This window comes from Spermophilus citellus (genome assembly GCF_964194105.1).
Source record: "Spermophilus citellus genome assembly, chromosome: 13".
NCBI lineage: Eukaryota > Metazoa > Chordata > Mammalia > Rodentia > Sciuridae > Spermophilus > Spermophilus citellus.
In genome coordinates, this window is record NC_138193.1 from 51,836,701 (window position 1) to 51,854,485 (window position 17,785).

Genomic DNA, 17,785 nt, shown 5'->3' on the forward strand with positions numbered 1-17,785 from the left:
TGAGTGGGAAAGAACTATAGCCACCTCTAGTAACACTGTCAAGGACTCAAACACAAGCCGAAAGAAAACTGAATCAGGGCAGCAGCAGGTCACGGACACCTGCCTAGAGTCAAGACACCAGGAGGCTTGATCTCATAGAGTGGATCCAGCTACCTCTACCTAAAGGAATAGTATCTCTGAAGAATGAGAAATTTGTCAGTAGAAGGAGGTCTTCACAAGCAGCAAAGAGGAAAACCACGTTTGGGGACATGGGACACTGGCGGCTAAAGCCCAGAGGGAGCTGTCATGCAGGGCAAGTGAGCAGAAATGAAGCTGGACTGGTAGAGACGGGCACCAATTGTGAAGAGACTCTTCTACCATGGGCTTTACCCTATTATTTACCCTACTATTAACCAAGCCAGGAAATGACAGGAGAAGGCCCATGATGGGGAAAGGTAGAGAGAAAGTGAGTTCAGCTGTTGGACAGACTAAGGGTTAAGTGGCTTCAGGACATGGGTCAGAGATTCCAGAAGGCAATGAAAGAAGGATCTGGGAAACAGGGCCAGAGTCAGCAACTTGGGAGTCATCACACATCCTGCTTAAGTCACAGCATGAATGACACAGAGGTAAGAGCCAGGAAGAAAAATAAAGCAAGGTTAGGAGACTGAAGAAGCAGGAGAAAGCAAAAGAGGCTGATGTGTATGAATGTACCACAATGAATCCCGCCATGAATGTGTGAGTGTGGGTGTATGTATTATTATAATGCACTAATTAAAACAACAATAATAACAGAAAGGATATCAATAGTGTAGGGCAATCAGATCAGGGGGAGGAGGAAGGGAAAGAAAAGGGAAGATACCAGGAATGAGATTGATCAGATTTTGTTACGTGCATGTATAAACATGGCATAATGAATCCCACTATTATGTATAATTACAATGTACCAATGAAAGTTTTTAATAAAAAAAAAGAGGCTGTGTACTGGAAGCTGGTGTACAAAAATCTCAGCAAGGACCATGAAGGCTTGAGCTCACTGGCTTCCAGAAGCAGAAGAGAGTAGAACCACATGGAGGAAAGCAAAACCATCTTGGAGATGCTCCAGAGAAGCTGTGTGCCACAGGCACTGGTAGGATAAACAGTCTTGAAAACTCTAGAGCAAAAAATGGCCAGGAAGCTTCTGAGGGCAGCAGAGAAGAGTTGAAAACATGGGGAAGGGTTAGGAAGGGCAACTGTTCCATCATTTAAAGTGTGGAAAGAATCCAAGTGTTTCAGGGCCAGGAAGACTTGGCTTGAAACCCTGAATATATACTTGTAGTATGATACAAATGAACTTCCCTCAACTTTAGGCAAATGAACTTCCCTCAACCTCAGGTTCCTCAAATTTAGAATAGAGATAAAAGTAAATGCTGAGGATTAGATGAGATAATTACAGAGCCCTAGCAAGGGTGTGACACATGGCAGTTATTCAATATGTTAGTTACATCTCCTTATGAAATCTCAAAGGGCCATATGCTTGACTTGCCAGAAGAGAGTGGGAGCTATAAAATGACAACCCATTATCTTCCAGAGAATTTCTGGAAATAAAAACCAAACATTGGTCATAGGTCCTGGCAGCAAATAGAGCAGCAAATAAACCAATCCTCATACTTTCAAGGAGGGAAAATGTGGATACAGAAGAGCTTGGATTAAAATTTTCTCTAAACATCAGATGTGGTAGCACACACCTGTAATCCCAGCAATTCTAAAGGCTGAAGCAGGAGGATCACAAGTTAGGGGTCAACCTCAGCCTCAGAAACTTGCAAGGCCCTAAGTAACTTACCAAGACCCCATCTCAAAATAAAAAAATAAAAAAGGCCTGGGATATGGCTCAGTGGTAAATGCCCCTAGATTAAATATTACACAAAATTCGTAAAAAGCCAAACTCTCATCAAAACTGTGTCATAGATACCTTGAGACTGAATGGAGATGAGCTATCAGAGACAGTTATGAATATTTAGGGAGCATGGCTTAGGATATAAGGTTGAGGAAAAACAATCATTATTCTGGAAAAAGTAAAGGACCACAGGAAACCATGCAAAGACCCAGCAGTGGATGGTGGAAAAGGGTCCCAAGGTTTAAAGAGATCAATGGAGGAATCAGCAACAGTGGAACCTAGAAATGCAGAAGAGAACACAATCCTCAGGGTGGAATAGCAGAGGGTCACTGACACTCAGGCACAGGATAAGGGATCAGACAAGTCAGGAGGAAATAGCAGGGCTCCAGATGCTCCAGGAATACCAGGGGGCTTGTCACAGTCCTTCACACTCACTAACCCAGAGAAGGGTGTTATCAGCTACAGGTGTATGCAAATATCACAGTCATGAGGACAGGAGTACAGAGGAAGACTCAGGACACTGCAGGCCCAAGAGTTTCCAAGACAAACTCAATTCCAATGCAACTAAATTGCAATGTTCATATAATAAAATATCTTTTAATGTGCAATTGTTTGGCAAATGATTGCTGAACAGATTAAGTCAGTAAACATTAGTACATGTCTAGCTATTGGCAAATGATGATGGGTAAAAGAGAGTGATATCTACAATTGAGTTCAGTGAAAAAGATTGTTAGGGAAAAAACCAAAAACACTACTGGGGATAAGAAAATTCAGCCCTATTTATTTATTTATTTGTTTGTTTATTTACTTATTTAGGTACTGGAGATTGAATCTAGGGAGCATTAACACTGAGCCACATCCCCAGCACTTTTTAATTTTTATACTGAGACAGGGTTTTGCTAAATTGCTTAGGGACTCACTAAATTGCTGAGGCTGTCCTTCAACTTGCAATCCTCCTGAGTTGCTGGGATTACAGGCATTCACCACCATGCGCAGCTATTTCAGCACTATTTCTATTTTTTAAAATATGCATATATGCCTGCAGGAATAGGAAAGATTGTTGAAGGAGCTGTAACTCTACTGTGTTAATGATGCTTTGTTTCTGACTAATGGAATTGGAAGCAATTTTTGTTCTCTTTATACTTCTTTTTTGTATTCACTGAATTTTTTTTGTAGTGAGTATCTTCTATTTTTATAACCCCCAAACTAAGATATTTTCATTTTAGTAATATAAAGAATTAACACCCCAGAATATGAAGAATCACAGCCAAAAAAAAATCATAATTGTGTGTGAAACAGATTCTTACATTGTGCTACTAACCCAATACTGAAAGGCCAAGGGGTGTGTTATGGCAGTGAATTTTTCCCTACACTATGGGGGTTTTAATTTCCATTCTGATGTCAAATGCTCACTTCTAAAGGAGATTAGCAATAGGAAGTATATGTTCATTGGTTTTTAAAAAATTGTAAACATGCCCTGGCCTTGCTTTTTCCATTTCCTTTTCTTCTTGTGGTCGGATGCTTTTCAGAATAGTTACCTCCTACTCCAATATTCTCCATTTCCTTATGTAAGGACTAGGCCAGCTGGCTACCCTCTTCTTTTTTTCTAACAGCCTATTAGTAGGACATAATTAGCCATTTGGAGTTACAGTGTTTACTTTTCTTTTCCCTCTATTGGCTATGATGGATTTCTATTAACTGTCTTGTTTCAGTGTATGAATGCCAATTTTGGGGCAGATATACATGCATTTAAGAGGTAGGCTTGGACCCAAAACACTGGCAGCAGCCAGTGCATTTGGAACATTTGTAGTGCTCCTTGGCAGATGCATTATCACAAGATGCAGTGTCTGAAAGCAGTGGATAAAAATCACAGGATGAGTTCCCAAGGAGAAAAGCAAAAGCTTTTGAGCTTTTCTGCTCATCTTGATGAAAGCCCAATTTGTTCTCTTTGGTAAGGAAAGACCAAATATGAATGACTGCTAACCTTGCTGATATCCAATGACGCTAAGCACTCAGAGGAGGGAATGTAGGTGGAACAGCAGGTTTGGAGAAGGTGAATAAAAATGACAAGCTGAGTTTGGAGCATGATGATATTGAGATTCCTGCAGGACATCCCAGCAGAGGCATCTGAAAAGTAGCTGGGTATGTGCTCTATACCTTCAGGACCTGGGAAACACATACAGACTGGACGGGCATTTGAATGGAATAGAAAAAGAAGCCACATGCCTGGCTGAGATCACAACTATTTAGAGTGAGAAGAAGCTCTTGGATGGTAGCCTGAGGAACCCCTACATTTAAAGAATGAGCAGAAGACAAAGAATCCACCAAGGAGACTGAGAAGGACTCAAGATTGGTTTTAGGCTAGCATGAATGTTATTGTCAAAATATTTGTGATTTTAGGCTAATGTGGATGTTATTGTTAAAAAATTTTATAAATTTGAATAGTGCAAATAAAGATCATTTTGCTACTTTTATCTAGGTGTAGTATAAATTAATGTCATATTGGAAATATAGATTTATAAGGCTTTTCCCAAAAGAAATATAAGTACCAATAAACACATTAAAAATTGTTCAACATCACTAGTAGAAATACCAATTAAAATACACATTAAATTGGACTTTGGAGGAGGGCACTGTCTCTTTGTATGTTTGTTCACTATATTACTTGGGACTGACAAGGGTGCGATAAAGCAGGCTCTCTTATTACTACTGGTGGGACTGAGAATAATTTATCCAAATCTACTGATCCCCATAAAAAATCTTTACACTTCCTGACATAGCAACTCCATTTCTTAGGTTGACTCATATGCAATTAATTAGATTCATGTAAAGAATTAACATGAAACTTATATAAAAAGATTTATGTTGTAGCTTTTCCCTGTACTGGGGACTGAACCTAGAGCACTCTTAACAAAGAGGTACATCCTCTTGCCTCAGCCTCCCAAGTAGCTAAGATTATAAGCATTCACTAATTCGTCTGACTTGTGACACTATTTATAAAAGCAATAACTGATTTTAAAACTTGAATGTATACTTATATGGAAATAATTAAATTATCCACATTAATCTGATAGAAATGTACACAATTACTAAAAATCATGTTTTGAATAATAATATAACTACTATAGAAAATGCTCAGTATTAATAATACCAAATGAAATATGCATAATTATATTTTACTTATAAACACCCATAGACAGTTAAAGAAACATAGACAGTTAAAGAAAATCCTCATTACACTCCAAAATAATAATATTGATTACCTTGTGATGATAGAACTACAAATAAAAATTTTACTTTCTTCTTTATAACATTTCTGTTTTCTAATTTTCTACAATGCACATTGTAATTTTTATAATTTAAGAAAATGCTTATGTTATTATATTCTAAAAATACTTTAATTATTAAAAGTTCTTTCTTTTAATTTCAAAATATCTCTTTTATGTTTAAAGATATTTTCATAGATTTTTAACTGGGAAATTTGGTTCTAGTCCTTACATACTGTTTTCACAAGTTTCTACAGTGCCATTTTCAAAACAGAAGGGCACAGTGGATCAATACTAAAAGCCCCAAGTGAATACTGGCTCTTATGTAAACCAAGAAAATTTTTAAATGATATCCCTGTAAAATAAGAACCACAGATGAAAATTTATAATACTGGTATTGACTGTGATTTAGATCTGAGGCAACTAGAGATACAGTTCCTATGTTAACTGGAGATGGTGGTTCTGAACTAGAAAGTGAATTCTGATCACCTCTGTCAATTAACAGCTAAAAAACAAATCTGAATTGTTTTCCTTTGTTTTTTCTTCCTTTGGGCAATGCTGAATTTTATCATCTGGAAAAAAAATAAAAATAACTTGAAACCTTCTTGAAAGTGCTCTTTCCACTTTGTCACACAATGATTTTATTTATGAAATTAGTCTTCTTAAACCACATCCTAATACAAATTCACTGAGCGGCTGAAAAGAAATTATTTGTAGAGGTTTGCACATGCTTAAAGATTATTGCTTGAAATAAAGTATGTTAACTGATTACTTTAGATTATTGCATTTCAAAGTCATTTATGCTAATTAACAATTTTGCAGAATCAAGAGACATTTACAATGACTGAAACTCAAGAAATCTTTCTTAATGATACCAATGGCTGGCTCAGAGTTTTGGCAAAGATGCTGACAAAATGCCAAGAAAAATATTGTTTTATTCAAACGTGTAAGGATAAATAAGTCCTCATCGATTTTAAGAGTAAATGATGATAATCTTGATAATGTTGGTATACTTTTTTGGGGACGGGGGTAGATACTGGGTGAGGATTGAACTCAGGGGCACTCAACCACTGAGCTACATCCTCAGCCCTATTTTGTATTTAATGTAGAGACAGGGTCTCACTGAGCTGCTCAGTGCCTCGCTGTTGCTGAGTCTGGCTTTGAACTCACGATCCTCTGCCTCAGCCTCCGGAGCCTCTGGGATTACAGGCATGTGTCACCAAGCCAAGCAATTGGAATATTTTATGCTCACTTTTAAAAGTTTTTTCCCTGAAAAGGAAAGTCATTAACTGAATGATTAAAGAATGATTTCATCTGTATAGCTTTTAATACATTTCCTAAAAATGAAGTCACACATAAGAAAAAAAAACTTAGAAAAAAAGAAAAAAATCATTAGATCCTGCATTCTAATTTTTGTTTTACACAAATACTGTTCAAAACTACAGGTAAAAATTAATTTTATGATAAAGTTGACAAAAAGTCAGTGAAGAAAGAAAAATTAATATGATGAATGATGTTAAGTAACTGATTTAACTATTACCAGATAGGAAAAAAATTAATTTAGTTGCCCATCTCATGCCTTTCATCAAAATAAGTTCCAAATATAGCAAAGAGTGAAACTGGGGGGAGAACTTTTTAGTAAGAAAAAATTTTATCTGCTCTCTAAATGAAGACAGACTGAGCCAGGTGCCATGGCACATGCCTATAATCCCAGCAACTCAGGAAGCTGAGTCAGGACGATCACAAGTTTGAGGCTAACCCCAGCAACTTAAGGCCCTAAGAAACTTAGTGACACCTTGTCTCAAAATAAAAAATAAAAAGGGCTGGGAATGCAATTGAATGGTAAAGCACCCCTTACTTTAACCAAAGAAGGATAAAACATATAATCACAAAAAGAAGTGTAGGACATTAATAGTCTCTTAATTGGCCCAAGAACAAGAACAGAGGATTGCCAAAAAAATAAATTTTAAAAAAGTCCTAAAACACAAAGATATTCAACTTTACTAATATTCAAAGAAATACCAATTAAAACAATGTGCCATTTTAGTACCAAATTAACAAAGTTTTTTTTTAAATGGCAACAATACATTACAGTGAAATTTATGTGAGAAAACAAAACACTCTCATACATTGCTGGCTTAGGGTGTAAATTGGTACACCGTTTCTAAAAACTCAATTAGCAACAGATAATGAGCCATAAAATGTTCACACCCTTTGCTGTAGTAATCCATTTCTAGACATCTTAAGGAAATGATCTAAAATGAGGACAAAAAAAAATGTGAACCAAAATGTTTACTACAGCAATATGGAGAATAGAAAAAACTTCAAATAATCTAAATAAAACAATTTATAAACAATTTGGAGTTGTTTAATTTATGGTATGCTCAGGGAGTGAGTAATTATGTCATTAAAAATCTCTCTACAAAGAATTTTTATATTATGTATGGTATGTATCTATGGTATAAATTCACACAATAAAATTCAAAATTATATCCATGGGGTAAAACATTTAAAAGTACTATAAAATTTCCATGGAACTGCTTATTTTATACAATCAGAAGAAAACAGCTGGGTTTTCCCCGAATTTGGAAGGCGGATGTGGGATGGTCTGACCGCAAATACAGGTCTTTTAAGACAAAAACAATTTGCTCTCTAGCTACCAAAGAATTAGACAATTATTTTCCAGAATGACTTCCATACTTGAGCAACTGTAGATGTATTGTTCAAAGAAAGCACCCACAGGAATTTATTTCACAATCATTGCTTATTCCTCCAAACAACAAAACACTAGACAGCAAATGTAAGCAAAATAAGTATATATGGGTGTACACACACATTTAAAAGGCTAGACGTGCCAGGCATGGTGGCGCACTCCTGTAATCCCAGAGGCTCAGGAAGTGAGGCAAAAGGATCGTGAGTCCAAAGCCAGCCTCAGCAAAAGTGAGGCACCAAGCAACTCAGTGAGACCCTGTCTCTAAATAAAATACAAAAAGTAGGGCTAAGGATTGACTCAGTGGTTGAGTGCCCTTGAGTTCAATCCCCAGTACCCTAAATAAATAAATAGCTAGAAGCAAATATCCTAAAATACTAACAGTGGTTTTCTAAGTAGAGATATTCTAGAACTGTATTAATACAGTAGCCACTGGGGCACATGGAGCCATTTCCATTCACACTAATCACATCTCAAGGGCTCAACAGCCACAATAGCAAGTGGTTACTGAATTGCACAGTGCAGTTCCAGAATATTTCCATCATCATATAAAGATTTTTAGACAGTGCTATTCTAGATTTATTTTCTTCTTTATGTATTTTTTCCAAATTTATTACAATATGCATTGTAGTATATTCCTCTCATAAACAAAAAAATAAATACTATGGGAGAAGAAAGTGACATTAACAGAGGAAACACTCACATAGAGAAGCAGAGGAAATATTCTCTGGAGAGAACTTTGGGGAAATAACACCCTGTGGGAAAAAGCAGGTGGTCACAGGCACTCAGGGAAGAACAGGAAAGGCTAAAAAAAGACATGGGAATAATAGACATTCCAAGGAAAGAAAGGACACAGAGATTCCAACAGCAGGGGTGGGGAAGGAGGCAATTAGAGCAAGAAATCACAGGTTCTTGTCTCTCCCCACTCACCAGCCATTACAGCTGCTGACCGCTGAGCTGGCTCAAAAGGACATTTCCCCCGGCCACTCTCAAGTCTTTCAACCTGCTGGAAACTGGACACATCCTACAGACCAGAAGGGGGGCAGTTGGTTTAGGGGTCACAGGGAAGGTTCATAGTGAGAAGTACAAAGATGGTCAGATGAAAGAAAAGCCCATTCCCCTTCACCTCCCATTCCTTCTACTATCATCCCCACACTAAGTCACTATTCCTGATTCCCTGCCCCCATTCTTCATTTACCGTCTCTGCTACCCCTTTTTCACAAGTTAGTCCTCTTTTCTCAATACCCACAACTTATATGCCCTGATGAAGGCCTACCTGGGATGGCCCTAAAAAAATGCAACAAGGCTGGACATGGGTCTTTCCTCTGAAATGCTGCTGAACTGTGGAGTCTGCAACTAGCTAGAGAACATGCTACAGGACAAAGAGGACCAGAGAAGAAAGCAGGTCTCTTCAGGACTGGAGCCCTTAGGAAAGGCAAATAAAAGTGCAGGCTGACAGAGGACAGACTAAAGCCCAAGGCCCAGGGAAAAAAAAAGGAGCATCCTCCTTCTACTACCCCAAAGATGAAAGACAGTGCCAAAGCCATACATCCAAGAGGAGAAGGGAATATATAAGGTCATTGAAGAATGACCTGAAGCTAAGATGAGAATTCAAGGATTTTAAAGGCAGTACCATCCTCTAAGGACTGACCTGGGTGGGAGGCAAGAGACCAAAGAGTTCCACCAGGGCCAGTCAGAAGCTACCTTAGTCTAGCATCCAGCACTAAGAAATCCTTCAAAAAAAAAATCTAAAAATGGAAATTGCAGAAGATTTCAACCTAGGACTGAGAGGGAAGTCAACTATGGCTGACTGGAAATCAAAGTTACAGCACAGAAATGCCAGGTATGCTATCAGTAGCTCACAAACTGGTGTGGCTATGGCTTAATTACTGTGATGTAGAATAACAGAATTAACAGAATTTAATCAAAGAGTAACATAGGTCTATGTCTCCCGAGCTTAGTATACTACCAGTCCATTCAGATTCCTCATCTCTTCTCTGTAGATGCAAACAAGATTTTATTTAATCGAGACACTCTTGAAGAGGGCCTATTAAAATGAGATGTCTGAGGTGTCCAAAATAGGAGATATTGGGTCCAAAGAGCCTAATGGATTGAAGACCCCACAGAGGCACAAGTGCTCCACTTGTATGGCAGTGGGAACATCTTCCCCTGAAGAAAAAGGTAACAAGTTTGGTGATATCAAGGTGTTTGGGCACTCTGGAAATGTAGTAAATACCTGCTGCTTGCAGCTGCCTTCTTCCCTCTCACCTGAATGATAGCAGTGCCCTCCTTTCTCCATGCTCTCTGGTCCCGTCCCCAGTTTATTTATATATCCACCCCAGATTAATCTTCCAAAGTATCAGCCACTGACTGGATAGTAGATTTTGGAGAAAAGGAAGACAAAAAGGCTCACCATTGCCTGGAGTACAAATTCTAGTCCAACCTATTTATTTTCCACTGCTTCTCAAAATGATCTTTGTTCTAGCCAAACCAAATCACCTATTATTCCTAGAAAACAAATTATGTTGTCTCATCTCTATGCCTAAAACTGCTCCCTCACATTTTACCAAAGACTAAAAAGATGAGTCTCTTCTCAGTTCTCATTCTCTTCAGTCATCACATACCATTTGTTACTTATGATTCATTCTCCTTCTTGAAATATTCTATTCTTTGGCTCTTGAAACTCTTATCTTCCTGGAGTCCTTTCTCCTATCTAATTGTCACTTCTCTAGCTCCTTCTGTTTGAGCCTCTACATGTACATTCCAAGAATCTATCCATAATCCTTTTCACATATCTTTCAAAGGTCTCATTCATTCTTGTATTTCCAGTCTTTCTATGAAATCATTCCTCAAACTCTCCAGGTCTGATGTCTTCCAAACCCTAGTTCATGTTTTCATTTGACTGCTAGACTTTCTCACAGAGATTGCTTATCAACCCTTTACAACTCAATATGTCAAAACTAGCCCCCTCATGGCATCATCATGTCATCTAGTCTTTGAGAAAGTGAGCATCCTATTAACTAGACATATTGTGATTATTCTATGGTCAAAATAACCTTCAACTGGAGTGTGAAAAGGGCAAGACCTTTCTAATATATGCTCTGCAGAATATAGAGAAATAGATCATATAGAACATATAGATTATGTGCTGCATCATCATGGTGTCAGTTAGCACAGTCTCTCAAAATCAGTTGTGATGGAAGCAAGTCCCTCAAACTGTAAGCCATGGCTGATAGAAAGGTTCTCATGAAAGCACTGAAGTTAGAACTAGTTCTTTGGTCTTGGTTGAGGTGGATGGAAAGCATATAAAGGACCTCGCCCAAATGGTAGGTAAATAAAAAAGATGAGAAACATAGCTCCTGATACACCAAACATGTCAAATGCCACAAGAAATGGAAGCCATATAAGGTCTTTGGGGCTGTGGACTGAACTAGTAGGACAGGACAGTAGAGCAGAACCAGACAAACCTAGGTTTCAATTTTGGTTCTGCCTCTGCTAGCTATATAACCTTAGATATGGGACTTAACCTTCTCTGAACTCTTTCCTTACTTACAAAATGGAAACAAATAACACCTAAATATCATGATGTGGTGACAAAAAATTAAACAAGAATATAAAGTAGTGATAAGCCTACATAGATACTGGACGCAATGGTCATCATTATTGTTAGCAGCTAAAATTTTTTTCTGGTAACTGCTGAAGTTCCTTCAACAAATCAAATTAAACTATGTTCCCTCTACCATCTGATAAGCTGGCAATGAAGGACAGTACTTCAAAGTTGGAGCTGGTAGATACAGCACTTAAACTTCCTTTTTATAAGAACCTTCATTTCTCCATGATCAACTCTGAGCAAGTTGTTGTGTAAAGAGCAAAACCCTCAGAAAATTACACATAGTTTCAATGCCATCTGTCCAGGACATGAGCCATTCAGCACTAAGGATAAAGCCAGAACTTGGTCAAGGAGAGTGAGTTTGCTGGGTAGCAGGATAAGGCTCAGGGTGTGGCTTGAAGGATTAAGCTAATCTCTTTCTCCTATAAATGAGTTTTGATCAAAGAATTTGATGAGTCTGTTAGATAAGAGGATACAGAGAAAGAGTCAGATTGGTGAGAGTGCAGAATACAGAACCCTGGCTTCACTCTTCATTGCTGATATTCCTCAAGAATGGATAGGGATCCAAGTCACACCAATCCTAACAGATATGTCCAGAACATTCTCCTTCTAGATATCTTATCTAGATGTGTATCAGTACTACTACTACTTCAAGCTTGATGAGAACTGAAGGAAAGTAGACCCTCAATATTACCTAATGGGGTGTAAAGATTTTCAACATCAACCTGAAATAAGAAACCTTCCTAGGATGAGAGAACTATCCAGACCTTTGTAAGGAACCCATCAGCTGCTTTATGTGACAGGACTTAACCTAAGTTCAACTAACTCCAAGGGTAACCAGAGGGACTGGAACTTGAAGCATATGCAATTATAACATTCTAACCCCAAGATATGAGGCTGGTCTGTAACAAAGAGGCATTTGGAAATACATACTGACTTGATCCAGGTGGATTACTGGATCAAAGCAAACTACAGAACAGGGCAGTTAAGATCCACAGTTAAGGATCAGGATCAAGAAAGGGAGCTGTTGTAGTAAACAGAATACAAAAGACATGTGAGGTTTTTTACTCACCTAAGACCTAGGCACAAATGTGTGGTGCTAGAGGACTGTGCTAACAATGTTTAACTGATGTAGAAAGCTAAAAGTTCAAAAACAATCACCATCCCAGGAACAGGGCAGTGTCTAGACTAGATGTCATTGGGTGTTCATGTGTCCCAAGATTGCCTAGGATTGAGGGTAATGAAGCCCAGGTTTTCAGCAGCAATGAACAGGATCCAGAAGAAAAGGTGGTTGACAGAGTATCCACCCTGAAGGCCAGAGTACTGGGCATCACATTAGTGGGCAGTGACATCAGAAGGTATAAGAGCTGAAAGTCATAGCCTACACAGAATGAGGTTGACAGTGGAGGGAAGGGAAGGGGGCGAGAAACAATCACATGCTATAGAAGGAAGAAGGAGGCATGGGCTACACTGATTAAGAAACAGGCCCAACGTGCCTGGCCCAAGTATTCATAGGGCAACAGAAACCTAATTTTCTGCTTTCTAAAGGCTCTCTTGGATCTGGCCTCTCCCAAGCCCAGCCAGCATCCCTAACTTAATTTACCATCTCACTGCATCTCATACCTCACCCTCTACAGAAAACTTCCCTGTCTCCCGTCTTCTTTTACCCTCCCTCAGTAGCTGACACAGGCTCCACCCTGTGAGGACACCCCTTATCCCAATGCTTATCATGCACAGTATTTGTTTTAACCATGCCCCACTTGGTCACTCACAGAAAACCCTTCCCATCCTCCTACCCACCACCCCGACATAACTCACATTGGTGCAGGCTCCCTCTCCCTCTCCTCCCACCCCTGACACTCACAATAACCCCGCACTTCGGATCAAAAGCGAAGGTGCCACAAGTGAGGAGATGAGAGGCATTGACAATGGTGAGAATCTGGATAAAATTGTGACATTCATCCTGGGGGTTAGAGATGGTTAGAATCAGAAGCAGCAGGTACAAGGAAGGGTAAGGTAGGATCAAGACAGTTAGATGCAATTTGGGGATCAGGGATGACGGGTGATGGTATCAGCATCCCTGCCTGGGATGAGAGAACTCCAGGGGACTGACACCAACTCAGGGATGGGCCAAGTTCTCAAGGACTCTCAAGACAGAGCCTGAATTTAGTTACACCTACCTCTTTCTTGCCTTTCTTCCTACAGTTATGTCTGTGAGCCTCAGGCACCATCCAGTCAATCTGAGAAAGGAGTAGTGACCATTTTCCCCAGGTCCCCCACCCCAAACTCCCTTGAGATCAGTTTGACAACCTCCATCAATTTGTGAACTTCTGACATCTCCTAGAGCACTGTTTTTCAACTTATTAATGGAAGATTCCCACCCATTAGTAAGTAATCAATTGTGAAATCACAACCAACATTGTTTTAATGAAATAGAATCTATCCAATGTATCACACATATAGAAGAGCCAATACTATTTCAAGGAAAGTTTCTTTAAGTACACACTTGTGTACCGGTAACAATATAGTACTAATGTGTGACCAAAAAAGTTTGGAAGCTGTTTCCCTAAAACCCAGACACTGTAGCCTCCTCCCCATCACCCTGAATCTCTCCCATAGTCTCCCTAGACATCACGACCCTATCCCTATCACTTGGCTAAGATAGTGGATAATCCCCTCCCTTCTAGTATCACCACTGTTACATCTTGAGTTATTATAAAACTCCCCCACCCACATTCCATAAAACTATGGCTCTAACCACATGCTATAGGGCCTGGGGACCTCCCCACTCTCATCACTCACCCTGCGAGATCTTTCCCCTGAGAAAGGCAGGGATAAAGCGAAGATGGTGTCCCGGGCGCCAACATAAAGTGTGTGGGAAGCAGGATCCACAAGCAGAACAGAGTAATTGTATATATGAGGAACAGCAAACCGGGTGAGATAGGAGTCAGCCTCTGCAGAAAGGGAAAGGGAAAGGGAAGAATGATATCAGCTATTGCTTCGTAAGCAAAGCCGAAAGGCCAATTTTTGTTTTCTTCCAAAATATCATTTATATGGCAGCAATCAGGGAAAAAACAGCACCTTGACAGGTCGAACATCTACACTACCCCAAGACAACTGATGATGTCAGAATATTTAGCATGCAATCCAGTCAAGTATGCTTTTTCCATAAAAATATAAATAACAGAATAAATATTAAGTCTGTGATTTCTATTCATATCAATGTGATCCCTAAGAAAATATACCTAAGAAGGTATAAGTACTATTCTAAATTGTGGGGTTTTATTTTTGAATCCTGCTTAATAGTAACTACTTTTTACTTATAAATGTTTTACTCTTTTACCAATACCTTCGGAGTCTACCTCCTCTCTCAGCCACCTTCCTTGACCTTCCCTCACCCCATTTCACTTAAAAAGGTGTAGTTTAGTGTAGTGGGAAAAGATATGTGTTTCAGAAATGGACCAGTTTGGATTTAAATGTGGCTCTTCCACTTACTATATGATCCTGAATACATTACTTGCCCTTTCTGAGCATCATTTTCCTCATCTGTAAACAACACCATCCAGGATTGTTGAGAGAATTATGTGAGATAACATATGTGGAAGCACCTGGCATGTACTACACATTTAACAAATAGTCCCTCTCTTCTTTATGGCTGCATTCTGCTTTGGCCAAATCTAACCCCTTTCAGCATTCAAAACTCATTTTAAAAATAACTTCATATGTGTTTACCTTCTTAGCTTAATCTAATTCTGAGGATCCTATCCCTATACAACTCTGCTCTATAAGTTTCAGCTGGTCGAGTGTCCTCGTGGTGATAACTAGCCATCAACCCATTCATTCCTAGCTATGCTGAGGTGAGCCCCACCCATCCACTGTTCCACTGGTGCTTATTTCTGTGCTGTATTCTTCCTGCTCTCTCATGCTTAGTATAAGTTCTGAATTACCCAACCTCCTTTGTTTTCCCTGCTCTGCTTCACCTTGCCTTCTAGACATCTCTGGATTTCTGGACATCAATTCAGCCTGGCAACCTCAACTTACTTTTTAGCTATTGTTCCAGCACAAACTGAAACCCCAGGCTCTGACCACAACTTTGCCCTGGAGATTCAAGCATCCCTATATGTTTCTGACCTGAGTTTAGACTCTAAATTACTGTTACCCAGTTGTAAGCTTTTGCCAAGGGTACTCTTGGTTTTACTGGTCTGTCTGCCTCCATACCCACTAAGAAGAAAACAAAGGTCCATACCACACTCATGCCCACCTCAACAGAGTCTCTAAAATGTGAATGACCACTTTTAACCTTGTGGTATCTATCCCCTGGCTTCTTTCACATCTTTTCCAAGGACCTGGTCCACTCTTCTTTTTTCCTTCTGAAGACTTCCAAAATCATTTAAGCAAAACTTTACTGTCAACTGGTAAAATGGTTTCCAACAGTCGATGCAGGGAATGACCAGAGGGAGCACATAAGGTTCAGGGAGTTAGGGGGTTAAAGTGAATCTGATTCATGGAAAAATGGGAGCAAGTGTCAGAGATGAGAAGGGACTGAGTTTGGAAGACTGAGGTGGTGAGCTGGGTAAGAGGCTTGATAGCACAGGGTGCATTGAACTGATCATAGGGAAATGAAGTTCAGAAGATGTAAATGCTGAGCTGGGGATCCAGGGAGTGGTTGAATTAGAATGAAAGAATGAAAGGCCTGGGAATGGAATGGGCTTCAAACTGGAGTGTTCGACACAGGTATAGGTACGGGGGACTAGAGGAATAAGGGAGAAGGAACTTCTAAATGGACAACCCCGATCAACTCCCAAGCCCACCTAGGGCCTCAGTATCCTCCTCTGCACGGTAAGGGATTGACCTATCTAGCGGTCCTGGAAATAAGGGTCTGAGGGAGCAACCTGGGTGTGTCGTGGATGCCGAGGCGCGAGGCCCGGGCTAGGGCTAGGGTGAAACAGCAGAGTGCCGGGGTCTTGTCTGGGTCCCTGAGGGGCTTAGGCGCTGCGGGGGGCACGGTGCAAGGCGTTGAGGGGGCCGTGGTGCTGCTCTCCAGGATAGGAAGCGGGTGGGTGTGAACAAGTGCGGGCGAGGGCTGCGCGCGGCGCAAAGGGCTGAGGACGAAGGCGTCCGCACCTTACCAGAGATGGGAAGCGAGGTCCTGGGCACAGAGCGTGAGACGCGGCCGGACACCGTGCCGCTCAACACCGCCAGCAGGAACAGTGGCAAGGGTAAGACCCGAGGTGGCCCTGGGCCCGGGCGGGGCCGCGAGGCAGAGGCCAGCATCTTTGGCTCCGCCTGGCTGCAGGGTGGGGCGCGTCCAGCCGCCTCGGCTCCGGGCCACTGGGCCGCTGGTCTCGGCCTCACTCGGGTCCTCTCGGCGCGGCTCGGCCTGAGGCGCGAGACGAAACCCAGCCCGGCTCCGCCCATCTAAAAGGAACCAATGTCGGGCCGTTTTCCTTTCTCCAGCCAATCGGGATTGAGTAGAGGAGGGACTGAGGAGGAGAGGTTCATCCCAGGCAGAGGTGAAGCCAGACCCAGGTATAGGTGGGAGTTCTACCTCTGAAGCAGGCTGGAGGTGTCACTTCAGGACCTCCGGTAGCGAATTTGCTCCAGTCACTCCACAAACCCAAATGTCCATAACTGTAGGGAAAATACATGGGTAAATGGATACAACCATCAAGTTTCTCAGAATTATTACACAATCACCAACACAGAGATACAGCGACACACACACACACACACCAAAAAAAAAAAAAAAAAAAAAAAAAAAAAAAAAAAAACACACACTAAAAATCACAGTCCTTATCCTTAACTAGCTCAGGGTCGTAATGGAGCTCCCAAATGTAAACAAACAACGGAAAATAGGTAATTGCAATACAAAATTATGCATGTTTGCTGTAGTAAGGTGCCCCAAAGGGGATGTAGATTTTTTTGCCAGAGAAAAGCAGAAAGGTTTTACGGAAGAGGTGACATTTGAACTGAGCCTTCAAAAACTAGTAGAACTTTGAGATTGAGGGACAAAAACTGCTCACTTGGATATCCTACATACAAGGCAAATACAGGTCCTGACCATAACTTACTATCCCCTACATCCTAATCCCAGTTCCTCCTTCAAGCACTTAGTCTTTAACTTATAGCCTCTAATTTATAGTATTTATTGCTTCCTCCTTTCATCCCCTTTGCATTAGTTATCTAGGCTGCATAACAAATGTAACAAATTCACTTTCAGGATTTGGTAGCTTTAAACAAAAACAAATATTTATCTCTGCAGATGGGGCTACAGTCATTTAAAGGCTTCACTGGGGCTGGAGATCCACTTCCAAGATGGCTTACTTCCATGCTTGGCAAATTGGTGC

General features: G+C 40.4%; 1 protein-coding gene across 4 annotated transcripts in view; it reads right to left on the reverse strand.

Moving 5' to 3' along the window:
• SEMA4F (ssemaphorin 4F) overlaps nucleotides 1–16,856 on the reverse strand; it is a gene marked incomplete at its 5' end in the record, with an annotated part of 28,304 nt that extends 11,448 nt beyond the window's left edge. The window contains 5 exons of one of the 4 annotated variants that reach the window (XM_081265219.1): nucleotides 8,759–8,852; nucleotides 13,303–13,401; nucleotides 13,619–13,678; nucleotides 14,241–14,392; nucleotides 16,568–16,856. In XM_081265219.1, the coding sequence (XP_081121345.1) occupies nucleotides 8,759–8,852; nucleotides 13,303–13,401; nucleotides 13,619–13,678; nucleotides 14,241–14,392; nucleotides 16,568–16,856 (694 nt within the window). Of the gene's footprint in view, nucleotides 1–8,758; nucleotides 8,853–13,302; nucleotides 13,402–13,618; nucleotides 13,679–14,240; nucleotides 14,393–16,562 lie in introns of all 4 variants that reach the window. The other 3 variants (XM_081265222.1, XM_081265220.1, XM_081265221.1) reach the window with 3 other exon arrangements.
• Between the last annotated feature and the right edge of the window lie 929 nt (nucleotides 16,857–17,785).